The 13675-nt window shown below is 42.5% G+C and overlaps 1 protein-coding gene across 1 annotated transcript in view; it reads right to left on the bottom strand.

Moving 5' to 3' along the window:
• akap11 (A kinase (PRKA) anchor protein 11) overlaps positions 1-13675 on the bottom strand; it is a 64653-nt gene that overhangs the window by 20894 nt on the left and 30084 nt on the right. The window contains 2 exon segments of the mRNA XM_080204141.1: positions 1041-1196; positions 8085-12909. Coding sequence (XP_080060267.1) covers positions 1041-1196; positions 8085-12909 — 4981 coding nt within the window.

The following is a 13675-nucleotide window of genomic DNA, read 5'->3' as shown; positions in this document are numbered from 1 at the left end:
GTTATGGAACAAGGTGGATAGATGTGGTTAAGCTGCAGATCAGCTATGGTCTAACCAAATGGCAGAACAGGTGTGAGGGGGCTACATGACCTATTTCTAACGTTCCTACTATCTAAAAATAGTCATCCTCACGCCTACCTCTCTATCCTCAATGTGCATGAATTGTGAAATAAAAAGGTTTTGTTTGAAACCTTTAAATATTTAACCCACATACAGCATGTTAAAACAGATAACTATTCAGTTCATGTGGGAACAAAATGCTGCCCCAAAACACATCAATGACTGTTACAGAGCTCCATCACTCTATGAAAAGAAAAACCATAAAAGTGCTTTGAAAATGATGAAACGAAAGTGCAGTTAACAACTGTTTTACCTGCCCCAGTTTGTATAACATGGGCAAACTGTGACAGATGCAAGGATGTGAAATCAGCTGGTTTTGTTCATCTCCATTTACGTAAATGGACCTGAACAAAGGGTGTTAAAAAGCTCAGCAAGAATGAAACAAAATGGGTTTGAAAGTTGATCAAGGCCTTTTGGATTTCAAATTTCTAAAGTTTTGCCATTTTAATTGTTGCAAACTTTCCAAATCCCACTGAACAAAACTCTTCCTTTGCACAGGTTGCTAAATAAACTGGAAAATGGGAACCGGATTAGGTTGTTTACATATCTGTAACAACACAGTAGGAATCAATGTAGCAATTTTGAACATGTCACCCACATTAACTCTCACAGGATGAATTCAGCAGGTAGGCTACATACTCTCTATGTGCTCTTTATATGAAGCTATACCAATGTCAAATGGTGTCTGTATAAAAACCTTCAAAACACAGAACTTTATAATAAGATTCTCCAATATTGAAGAGCTTGAAATTATGGATAATATGTTAAATTCATCTGGTTTCATGAACCAGATGAACAGCAAACTGTTCAAGCCCCAACTGTTTCAAAATTCCAGACAGCTTGTTAATTACAGGGAAGACAAACAGTATAACATCATTTAAAATGATTTAACTATAATGAAAACCCGAGCTGACATTTACCTGTCACTGAGGTGCAGAAAGCTACTGGTCTCATCTGGATGGTCGTCTTCAAAACTCAGGTTGGACCAGCTGCCAGTACTGTCATCACCTACGCTGAGACTAAGCTGTTGACTTGTGGTAGAATCAGTAGACCGTAACCCATCCTTGAGACTGCCACTACACGCAGAGTGCAAAAGCCTTAGTTTTTGTTTGGAAATAACAATATGAAACACATTGCTGGAACAAACACTTGTACCTACTTTTCAAAGAATCGATTATTTGAATATTTCATTTTGCTGCCAATGCAGGTCTTGACTATTTAGGTTTTACAAAGGCAAAATTAAAAGTTTGCATAAGTATACACTAACTCCTAAAACTAACAGTTTGCTCTTGGCACAATGTCTTTAACCCAATGAGCATCATAAGACACTTTGTAAAGCAGAGTTCAAACGCTGAATTATCAGAGGTAGTCAAGAATATAGAAGATGGCTTTTCAACAGTGCTTATCATCACCTATTCAAGGGCAAGTAGGGATGAGCAACAAATGCTGGCTTCATCACTGAATAAAAAGAAGTGGTTTAATCTAAATTTGAATTGACAGTTCCTCAAAATTAAGAGCTTTCCCTTTTTTAAGAATAAGGATACAAAGTTGCCCATGGCATCCCAACTAACAAATTGTGTATTTAAATATTATTTCCTCCCACTATTAGAAAACCAAACATGAAACAATAAACTTAAGATATCACTAAAAATTCCAAAATTATCACAGTTGAAAAAAAGCAAAAAGCATAACAAAAACTTTTCATTTTATAAAGATGTAAATTGCATCAATAATAGATAGCCAACAGAAGATGGGCTCTCCACGGCATCCAGTGGAAGGTGGGATTAGAACAGGCAATTGGTTTTTCATTTTTTTCAATGTCACAGGCACAATGGGCTGAATGGCCCCTTCCTGTGCCATAATCTTTCTATGGTTCTACATCTGGTAAGAGTCATAGAGTCACAGAGGTTTACAGCATGGAAACAGGCCCTTCGGCCCAACATGTTCATGCTGCCCTTTTTTTTAAACCCCTAAACTAATCCCAATTGCCTGCATTTGGCCTATATCCCTCTATACCCATTGTACCCATGTAACTATCTAAATGCTTTTTAAAAAATAAAATTGTACCTGGCTCTACTACTACCTCTGACAGCTTGTTCCAGACACTCACCACCCTCCGTGTGAAAAAATTGTCCCTCTGGGCACTTTTGTATCTCTCCCCTAGGTATAAGCATGCTGGGTACTTCAAGGTTATTTGCACAGTGAGCTATAATGAATATACTACATTGCAAATTATGTTGGTTTTCTCAGCTGATTATGTTCAGTCATTCTCACCAATGATTGCTCGTCTTCCAGTTTCTTCTGGATGACCCATGCGAGGTGTTCTAAACCCTCTCTGTATTGGGTTGCAGTTTGTGTTTCATTCCATCATTGGGAGATGGCGTTTCTGTTGTTTCTCTCTTTCCTCAGCCTCCCACTCATGACCTGTTGCTTCCCATGAACTCACATTCCCATTGGTGTTGTCATCAAGGGAGGTTTCCTCCTACTCCTTTAGTTCCTTCAGATGCTGTTTTTCCTTTGGTTACATATGCTCAGTGCCCACTTCTGTCTCCACTTTAGGCCAAACTCCCACCTGAAGTGTACTAAATGATTTTCAAACCCTCCTTCTTCTCTGTTGAATATAAGTTTTCCTTGCACTAGCTGGCTTTCCGCTGTGGTGCTCCATGGGTCAGCTTTTTATTTTGTTGGCCAACTTGTAAGCACCCCATCAGATGTGGCTGGAATCAGCCAGCTAACTGAAATCAATTCATATGGTCAGCATTTCATTTCAAAATATCATCTCTTCCTTTCAAAGGTCTCTCAGCCATTCCCAAAAGGGGAATGTAATCCTTACTTCCACGGCAAGCATTTATCAGCACACTCCTTTGAGAAAGTGATAGCTAACTTTCTTCTCAACAACTGAGTGGCTCTCCTTTCAGAGCAGTGTAAACCAACCACACTATGGGTTTGAGATCACATGTAGTACATATCAGTTAAAGATGGTAGATTTCCTTTCCTATAAAACATTAGCAAACCTGTTGGGCTTTTACAACAATCTGACAGCTCCATTGTCGTCATTAATATAACTTTATTTCAGATTCATCAAATTTAAATTCTTCATATGCTGTGGTGGGGTTTAAACTAACATCGCCAGGTTAATGGTCCAATGGATTATCAATCCAGCAGTATGAACCTATCGTATGTTCCAGCTTATATGATCCACTTTTGCAGAATGAGACACTCTGGATTATTGGAGTAAACTGGATACTGGAAATTCTGTGGCCTTTATTCTCAGTAACCTTGACACACGAAGTATGAAAACACAGCTCAGAGTTCTGCATTTCTTGAAATTTTCCATCAACTGGAGTTCAGCAGCCAAACGATCACTTCATTTGAAAATAATTCTGACTTTTTTTGGCGTCAGACTTTGGCGACATCAACATTTTAAAAATATGAATGAAGAGATTGGACAATTGGCCAAAACTCAACAACCCAATTCAAGTAATCGAGAAAACGCAATCACCACCAGTCAGCTCTCCCTCTCTCAAAGAGAAGAGCAGCCTATGATCATCTGGGACTACGGTTTACCTTGACCTTTGACACATATTCTGAACCATATATAACCACACAGATGTTAGCTGTAACAAAAGGATTACAGACATAAAATAATTCTTCCCACTCCATTCTACACAATAACTGTTCGACATTTTAATTTAACATTTGCAGATCTCACAAAGTTACTCGCGAGGGCGTCAGATACGCACAAGGGCTGGTACCTAAAGGATAAGAGGAAGGGTAGTACTTGCACTAAAATTTGAACACACTATGGATCTGATTAGCACTGTCCTCCTAACTACAGCAAGAGGGGCATTAGCACTGTGATGCCATTCACAAATTGCTCAAACCTATTAGTGCACTGGATGAAGACGACAGTGCCCAGGTTGACTTTGAATACATCAGACGTTAGAAGTACAGATGCATCTTAGCTTCACGATCTCCATTTACCAACACTCTCCTCTCTCCATTACACAACCGAACATATTCAATGGGCTGAAAGGATGGTCAAATGACATCCAAGTGGCCTAGAATGCATTGCATTCTCTAAATCAGAATGCCAGTATCACCCATGCAGTGGGATTGCTCAAAGCATGGAGAAAATCAGGAGACTGCAATTGCTGAGGAACCTTCATGAACACCAGCCCTGGCCAGTAAAGCACTGAAAACATTAGCAGCAATTAAATTTATCAAATAATTTAGCAACAGAATTAACTCATCGCTTCAATTTCATTTCAAACTCCAGTTACTGCCATATGCTAAAACTGCTTTATAGCAATGATTGCTTCATGTCACCGATACTGAGATCATTTAATGCTAGCTCATCTTTAAATAAAGAACACAGTGGTCCAAAAGGATGACTGCACATTATATAAATAAACAGGTGGTGTCTTGAAAGGATGCTCAATCTTCAGTTATAAATAGGACACTTTCATCAAGCTATGGGAGAACACCTCTCGGTAAAAATGTTCAACTTCGAAAGTTCAAGCAGTTTGTGATAAGCGCTTACTGTGGTCGTGACCCCCAAATTAGTGAGGGGAAAAGAGCTGGAAGATTTGCCTAATTGGGGGTTAAAGTGAGAAATCTACAGTAACCCTCAGTGAAAGGCAGTTAACCTGGAAACAGACTGGGGCCGAAAGGCCATTAGGAACCAAGGGTATTTCTGGTTTTTAAATCTTGCATCATCATCCCATACATACCCATATCCTAATCACTGTTCACTTAGTTCCCTTTCATTCAATCACCTGTTAAACCTATTCTGGAATGTTGATATGCTCTATTTTCAGTCATTTACTTCAGTACATTATAAGAACATAAGAAATAGGAGCAGGAGTAGGCCATCTAGCTCTTTGAGCCTGCCCCGCCATTCAATAAGATCATGGCTGATCTGAAGTGGATCAGTTCCACTTTCCTGCTTTCTTCCCATAACCCTTAATTCCCGTCTACCAGAAATCTATCTACCCGTGACTTAAATATATTCAACGAGGTGGCCTCCACCGCTCCAATGGCAGAGAAATCCAGAGATTCACCACCCTTTGAGTGAAGAAGTTCCTCCTCAACCCTGTTCTAAACTGCCCCCCCCGCCCTTATTTTGAGGCTGTGCCCTCTAGATCTGTTTTCCTTTCTAAGCAGAAAGAATCTCTCTACCTCTACCCTATCTAGCCCCTTCATTATCTTGTAACTCTCTATAAGATCCCCCCTCAGCCTTCTAAACTCCAACGAGTACAGGCCCAGTCTATTTAATCTCTCCTCATAAGCTAACCCCCTCATCTCCAGTATCAGCCTGGTGAACCTTCTCTATGCTCCCTCCAAGGCCAATATATCCTTACGCAAATAAGGAGATTTTACAGATCTGTAAGTCTGTATAAACATGTGCCTCGCATTCTTTGCTTTAAATCCTGTATCCTCCGGGTCCCTCAACTGCTGGAGATAGCCTGTTTATATCTACCATCCCCTCCTGTTGTTAAACACCTCAATACTTATATTTTAGGCATGGGGGTTAGGTGGCCCAATGGTTAGCACTGCTGCCTCACAGTGCCAGGGACCCGGGTTCAATTCCGGTCTCGGGTGACCATCTATGTGGAGTTTGCGTGTTCTCCCAGTGTCTGTGTGGGTTTCCTCTGGGTGCTCCAGTTTCCTCCCAGTCCAAAGATGTGTGGGTTAGGTTGATTGGCCATGATAAATTGCCCCTTAGTGTAAGGGGAATTAGCAGGGTAAATATGTGGGGTTGGGGGAATAGGGCCTGGGTGGATCGTGGTCGGGCAGACTCAATAGGCCAAATGGCCTCCTTCTGCACTGTAGGGAATCTATGAACATGTCTCTTGGGCCCACAGTTAATGAATTCAAGTTATTTGCCAAATGTCTCTCTGATCAGCAATATAGTACCAGATGTGTTCAACAAAAACTAGCATTTACGTAGCATCTTAACATAGTACATCAGCTCATGTTCCTTCACAGAAACATTTATCAACAAGATTTAACAGAGCCACATACGAAGTATTAAAGCAGCTGATCAAAAGCTTGACAAAGGGAGGTACGGAGGAAAGAAATTCCAGTGTTTACGTCCCAGCAACTCAAGGTACAGACCCTAATGGTGGGGTCCCAAATTGAGATTGTGCAAGCCAGAATTATCATAGATCATAGAAACCCTACAGTACAGAAAGAGGCCATTCGGCCCATCGAGTCTGCACTGACCACAATCCCACCCAGGCCCTACCCTCCATATCCGTACACATTTTACCCACTAATCCTCTAACCTATGCATTTACGATCAATTTAGCATGGCCAATCAACCTAACCTGCACACCTTTGGACTGTGGGAGGAAACCCACACAGACACGAGGAGAATGCGCAAACTCCACACAGTGACCCAAGCCGGAAATTGAACCCAGGTCCCCGGAGCTGTGAGCTGTGAAGCAGCAGTGCTAACCACTGTGTTACCGTGCCGCCCTTGTAGGAGCACACATATTTTGGGAAGGTTGTAGGTTGAGAGAATAAAGAGATAGAGTAAGGTGAGTCCCACAAAGAGATTTCAAAACAAAACTGAGGATCTTAAGTCACAAAAATTGCCAAACTATAAGCTAATATAAGCCAGTGAGCCAAGCTGTAATGGCTGAACCAAGCTTGGCATGAGTTAGGATACTGCAACGTAGTTTTGGACAAGCTTCAAATTTACAGAGGGTACAACAAGGAGAGCATTGGAATTGTAGATTCTGGGGGTAGTAAAATACTGATGTTTTCAGCAGAATGAGCTGAGAACTCAGAACAAACTCAGGGAACACACAATGAGCAGGTAGATTCACCCCAAAAGCTTTGCTGCTGGAGCAAATGATGATTAAAGATACAACGGGGCTAGTGGAAGAATACTTCTTGCATTCTCTCTTTCCTCTGTCCAACCTTCATCAAATGCCTTCTTATCATTCAAGTTTCAGTTCTCATCCAAATTTGACACTCAAACCGAGCATAATGTGCCTTTTTTTCTCCAGTCTTACAACCCTTTACAGACTAATAACATTTAAAAAGAGATGGATTTCCCAGTGACCAATGGAAGACTCATGGGACAAGATTCCATGTTTTTACAACTTTTACTGTATCAAACTAAAAGCAACATAGTCGAAACATTACTTAACTGACAACAAACACAAACCTAAAGATGAGTTACTTCCCTATTAACTAACACGGCCAAAATACTTTACGATCTATTTGTATGACACATTTTCCCAGTAGATATGGAGCCTTCTAAAGTAATTTCCAAACTCCTGGTTTTACTCTTTTCCCTGCTAAGCAATGAGTCTTACAGCGTCCTTTGAAAGTCATTCCACTTAGTCTTCTGAGTATCCCCACACCAGGTTCCAGCAGCAAAGTGCCTTGCTTGGTCTTTAAGTCTCTACAAGTTCCATCTCTTTGATCGGAGAACCCATTCACATTGGCATTCTGCTTGGTGGCTAACACAAAACAGTATTTTCCTCTACTTTTCACAGCAGCAGGTGTTTGTCTCTTTCTCCAGGTCAAAGGATCTCTGTCCAGAAAATCAACTGTCCCTCTTTTATGTCAAAGTGTGAAAATTCACGTCATTTTCTATTACTTCCGGCTTGAGCTCCTTTCCCCACATCAATCAGTTTACATGGATCTGTCCCCAAGCAGCATTTAATACGATCTCAGCAATCTCAGCATCCCCTATTCATGTCATTCTCTCATTTTAAATTCAAGGAAACATTTTAAATCATAACTGTGTTAGAAATGCTCACATTTGCATCACGTGATGGATGCTGACTAACCTGAAATCAGCTGACTGCTATTATTTTTAAGTCCTGGTGTTCCCAGTTAATTTCATCCCAGCAATTGCTCCACCAAAGTTGGCATTTTGAGGGAGCAATGAAAAATCTTCCATTTGAATTAAGGGAAAATATAGGAGACCAACTTTCACTTACCTTACAATTGACTGGCTGGCGCTGATCATAGCTGAAGTCATTATTTCTGCAGCGAGGCTTTCAGTGAAGCTTGTGCCATCCTGTCCAATGCCACTATCTGCTGCCAGGCTGGTATTACTGAGATCGCGCTTAGCTTTCTCAATGGCCACTGACATCAAATCCTCTGGAAAATGTCCCCTCTGTTCCAATTCAATATGTATCCTTGGCACATCTAGCTGACAAGTTCCAAGTGTTCTATGCACACAGCGTTCTGGCTTGGCAAGCGATTTACTGTTATGCCATTGTGCTCTTGTAGTACTTTTGTTGCAAAAACCAGCAGTCTGGGAGCTTAATCTGTTAATGCAACTTCTTGATTCTTTTTCTATTAAAGAGCATTTTAAAACCATTTCTGTCAATTTTTCAGCGTACTCTAAACATTCTTTTTGCTTCCTGTCTTCTGGACAGCAAACACCATCCTCAGTCATGTTCAGCTGGACAGCTTCATCGCTACTTTTCCTGAAGTATTGTTCAAGTGCTAGATTTGTGCTCTCGAGATTATATCTGTGATCATTTAAACTTCCTGTACTGTGGTAGCGTTTGCTCCTCTGAACAACAGGTTGGATTGAACAAGTCCATGTCTTCTTGATGAGCTCCTCCGCCATCTGTTCCAGCTGAGACCTTTCATAAAGACATGAGTCTGTGAGGGATTTGGGTAAGCCATGTGTGCCAGATGCTGTCCTCAATTTCTGTGTCACTTCGTAAGTGATGGTTTGTGCAACCGATTCCGCGAACCTTGTCAAATCTCTGGAATCCTTTCTGATCATTCTTTGATCGTAGCCCCTCCGGCAAGAATCCCCATCTTGGTTGTCTTCCCTAGTCAGAAACCTAAAAAGATCTTTCGCCCCATTGTCACCTCTTGACTGCTGTGAAGAGAGTAGTCTTCTCTTATATTTCTGTTTGATCCTCCTGGCTGCTTGTTCCAGGCCTACTTTCACAGTTCTGAAGGCAAGCTTACTGGCATAATGATCCACAATCACCTCACCATTTCCACCTTCTCTACCAATCATTCTCATAATATATTCTGCATATTCATCAGTCACACTCTCACAACTTGAATGTTTAGATATGAGCCCAGGAGCATTACCTTGTGGTGAATGGAGCACAGAATCTACCAGCTCCCGGGACCACTGATCAGCCACCATATTTAATCCGTCGATTCCAACATTTTCTTGCTCTCCAAAGCTGGATTCGCTGCTTTCAACTTCCTTCTTGAATTTTCTGACCTTGTGCTTCTTTGAGCTGAGAATCTTTTTGGCATCCCGAATGACCTCTCCTGCCACCTTGCCTGCATAGTTCCATAAGGAGCCTACACCTTCTTCTGGAAGTTTCCTTTCAGCAGCAGTAGTCCTAGTGTGCAGTTCACTTCGGCCTGCTGATTTCCACAGGTTGCTGGGGAGCACCTTATAGCATTTCATTTCCCCACTGTCGCACCTATCAGCATCTTCGACACATATTGCTGCAATTTCAGTTGCCATGGAAATGATGCTGGCTGCCAGTTGATTCGCGTAGTGAAGGGCATGCTTCTTAATATCCGTCTTTAACTCTTCTTTTTCCAAAACCTTTGCTTCTCGTCTCAAAATGGGACTGGGCTGCTCCCTCATCTCTGTCTGTCTCTCAGCAAAATCAAAGTTTTCATCATCCTCGTTGTCCAGAACTTCTTCAGACAGTGACCTCATTAGCTTCAGCACAAACTCAGCCTTTTCTTCAGTGTCCTGGGTCATCCCAGCCAGGTTCGGGACAGAGTGATTATGGGGGGTGGACGGTGGGGTTACTGGCATGAACTCTTTAGCCAGCTCTCCTTTAAGCTTCCTATTAAAACTCTTCAGACTCTTTTCATGGAATGATTGCTGTGGCGTTGGGGGTGGTGTCCCAGGAGACCTATTTCCTTCAACGGGGTGAAGATGCTCCTCTGAAAATAACCCATCTTTGTTTAGTCCAATCCTTGACTTCCCAAGCAGCCCGACACGTGGCTCTTGGTTTAGTTCATTTACTTCTGCTGAGGGAGTCTGGAAAGTTGGCGCTAAGACTTGACCTTGAAGATGTTCAGTTAATGACTTAAGGGTATCTGCGAGTTCAGGGCCACCTACACCCTCTGTACTTATGACATCTGAATTTTTGAGACCAACAGTAGGACTAGGTGGTGGAGTACATGGAGGAAACTCTTCAGCTAAGTGACCCTTCAGCTCCTGTGCAAAGTGCTGAGGGATGGTCAAACTTTTGCCAGGAATATATTCAGTGGGCGACACGGGTGGTGTTCGCAGCAGGTCTGGTGACTGAGAGTACACATCTTGATGTTGCCCACCTGAAAAAATGTTCCCAACCGTTAACTGCTCCTGTATCTGGCTCTCTGCAATCTCCGTGAGTCTCTCAGGAGTTTCTTTACTGGTTTCAACAACGCCTGCCTGCAAACCATTGTCAAGTGCCTCTGCGACTTTTATTTTCACTTCATCCACTGAATTCTTCACAATTGTTTCTGCTAACCGTGCAGCAAAGTGGTTCTCGGGAACTTGCTGGCTCTCAGATGCAGGGTCAGAAAGTATTTTTTTACTTAGCTGACAAGCATAATCCTCTACCTTGTACTCAGTCACCAAATCAAAAGCATTATTTACCACAATATCAATCAGTGCTACTGGTGTTTGCCAACTTTTGGCAGCAGCATCATCATTACTGGCCAAGTCTTCACTTTTCTTTAATGTTTCACATTCATCAGTGTCAGTGACCTGAGTACATAGGGGCATGTTGTCACAGGAAACATAACCACTACAGATCACATGACTTACAGGGTCCACTGGATGATTCACACAGCTGGCAGGCATCACCTCATCCGTTGTTCTGCTTCTTGAAGACGATTCAGCAAGACCATTCTTTGCAACTTGCTCTTGTTTTATTTCTGAAGACATAGGATAGTGGCGTGAGTTCAAAGATAAATCCAAAGAATGGCAAGAAAGTGTCCTGACAGCATTAGGAACTGACACACAACTCGCAACACCTGAAACACAAAGTAAAGCTTGTCCTATTGTGTACTTCTCCTCTGTCAAGTACAAATCATCAAGTGCACTGTTTGCCACAGAATTTATAAAGCACCCTTCAGCATCTTGAAGCAGCGTTTTCTCTTTAACATCAGCAGGGATATTAGCAATTTTTAGTGCCTGGGTTACTTCATCACCACCAAAATCTTTTATATTATCCAGGGAAATACTAATTGCTGCTTGTGCTGTGAAAGTCACATCCACTTGAGACAATTCAATAAAGGCTTCCTGGAGGACTGACTCGGACAAATCTCTCGCGTAGGAGCTCACAACCTTCTCTTCATCATCCAGCGACCAGCCTGTGATCGATGTAGGTGTCGGTGGGTGGGAGAATTGACAAACTTCCATGATACCCTCAAAAATGAGTTCCTCAGCAAGGTCAGTTGCAAATCGGCCAACAGCATTGTTAAAAATTTGTTTCTTCACAAACTTCAGCTCTCGCAGGGCTCCAGAGATTGCATCACCAACCAGATAGTCTGCTAAATTATTAATGGCACTCCGCCTCCGTGCAAATGCTTGTTTTGCCCCAATCTCCTGCAGAGCTGTGTGAATCACAGAGGACGTCAGTTTCGCAGCTAGATGGTACAGGGTACTAGTGCATGAAGAAACACCCTTCTGCAAGTCCTTAAAAGCACCACCGAGACTTCTTTCCACTAACTCTGTAGCAATTCGCTGAATGCCATCTTTGAATATGTTTGAACATTTGTGCTGGGCAGGAGTATATGCTGCGGTCTGTTTCACGTTACGGTTTTCAGTGGAATTTGGTTCTTCCAAATGTTTGACTCCATCTGACCAGTGTACATCCTGAGGCTCAAATTCAACAGTCTGCGGGTAGCTGAAAACAGAACCAATAATGCGGTGCGAAATATTGTCTGCATAATTTGAGTAAGTGTTTGAAAGCCCGCTGAGATTTGCTGCATTAATGATTTCAGAGCTGGTGGCCTCTGTTCTCCCAAGACACTCAGAATTACCACAAATCCCAAGGGGGCTGAATGCAGAGGAGTGGACGGGGCTGAAGAGTGAACCGTTCTCTTCACCAGAGGCATTCACTGGTCGTGGTGAATCTGGGACGTCAGTTAGGCTGTTATACGAAGATTCCGCCTTGCGAGCGGTTGGCTTTTTCACATCAGCAGGAAGGACTGGCTGGTCAAACCTCTGCAGATTCATAGCAGCAGCTGCGGTGGTGTGTTGTCCCAGCGAGAAATCTGAAGTCAGCTTTACTGCAGACTTTTTGTTCAGAGATGGACTTTGAGAACTGGCACCGGCCTTCACACTGGCAGCCATGCCCACCAACATTTCATCCAACTCATCAAACTGATCAAAACTGTCAAAGAATTCACTCACTTCAGAGTCTGAGTCCTCAATGTCATCTTTGAGTATTGGGATCTTGGGTATTTCCAGCTTGGCTTTCAAACTCTTCTGGTAGCCTTCTTCATCCAAGAAGATGACTGGGCTTGGGCTTGACCCTTCTGAATCTTCAGACTCAGATGGGGAAACAGAGGGCGCAGACTTCTGCCCAATGTTGGATCTTGACACAGCAACAGTGCATGGTCTGTAAAAACTTCTCTGCTTCCCAGGATCTGCGTTTAATGTGATAACTGAGCTTTTCACAGATGGCCCTTTATACAGCCAATTGCTGAGCAATGATGGAACTGAGTGGCTGGAGCCACTCTGGGAGGAATCAATGGGAATTGGCATCTCAGCGAAGTCAAGTGGAGCTGCTTCTCGCTGACGTTCAGCAGTACCGGGATTATGGCCTATAGTTGACAGATAAAAAAAAATTTGTTTTGTATGACAGAAAACAGTGTGTTTAAAATTGACTGTAACTACTGACAGAAGGTTGGTGCGTTTTGCATCAAAACCACACCATACACAGACAGATGGATGTGGGGGAGAAATCACATCAATCAAAGAAATTTACAGCACAGAAGGAGGCCATGCAACCCAGCAGGTCAAGGAGCCATTCACCCTAATCCCACTTTCCAGCTCTTATACTTTCTAAATATTCTGAGTGTTTTTGCTTCTCCCACTCTTTCAAGCAGCGAGTTCCAGACCCTCAGCGCCTCTGGGTATCATTTCCCCTTCAACTCCCTCTAAACCTCCTCCCTCTTATTCAAAATCAATACCCTCTGGTTATGGGCCATTAGCCAGGGGCAGTCAGGCCTTCCTATCCACCCTATCTGGGCTTCTTATCATTTTACACACTTCACTGAAGTCTCGCCTTAACTTCCTCTGTTCCAAAGAAAACAACCCTCGACTATCCAAACCAAAACAGAAAATTCTGGAAAATCTGACAGAGTGGATAGAGAATAGAGCAAATGTTGAGATCTGGATGACCTTTCTCTTCCTCGTTTATCCAGTCTTTGCTTAGGATTAAAATACAGTCCAGACACCATCCTAGGCAATCTCCTCTGTACTCCCTTTCGTATCATCATATCTTCCCTATACTGCATGAACATTCATTTCAAATTGTCAGTGATTGAAGCTTTAGTGTTTTGCTGAAACAACTTGCCCATTGGTGAA

This window comes from Carcharhinus amblyrhynchos, chromosome 15 (assembly GCF_965287045.1).
Source record: "Carcharhinus amblyrhynchos chromosome 15, sCarAmb.v2.hapA, whole genome shotgun sequence".
NCBI lineage: Eukaryota > Metazoa > Chordata > Chondrichthyes > Carcharhiniformes > Carcharhinidae > Carcharhinus > Carcharhinus amblyrhynchos.
Note: the sequence above shows the minus strand (reverse complement) of the source record. Positions and strands in the feature narration are given on the sequence as shown.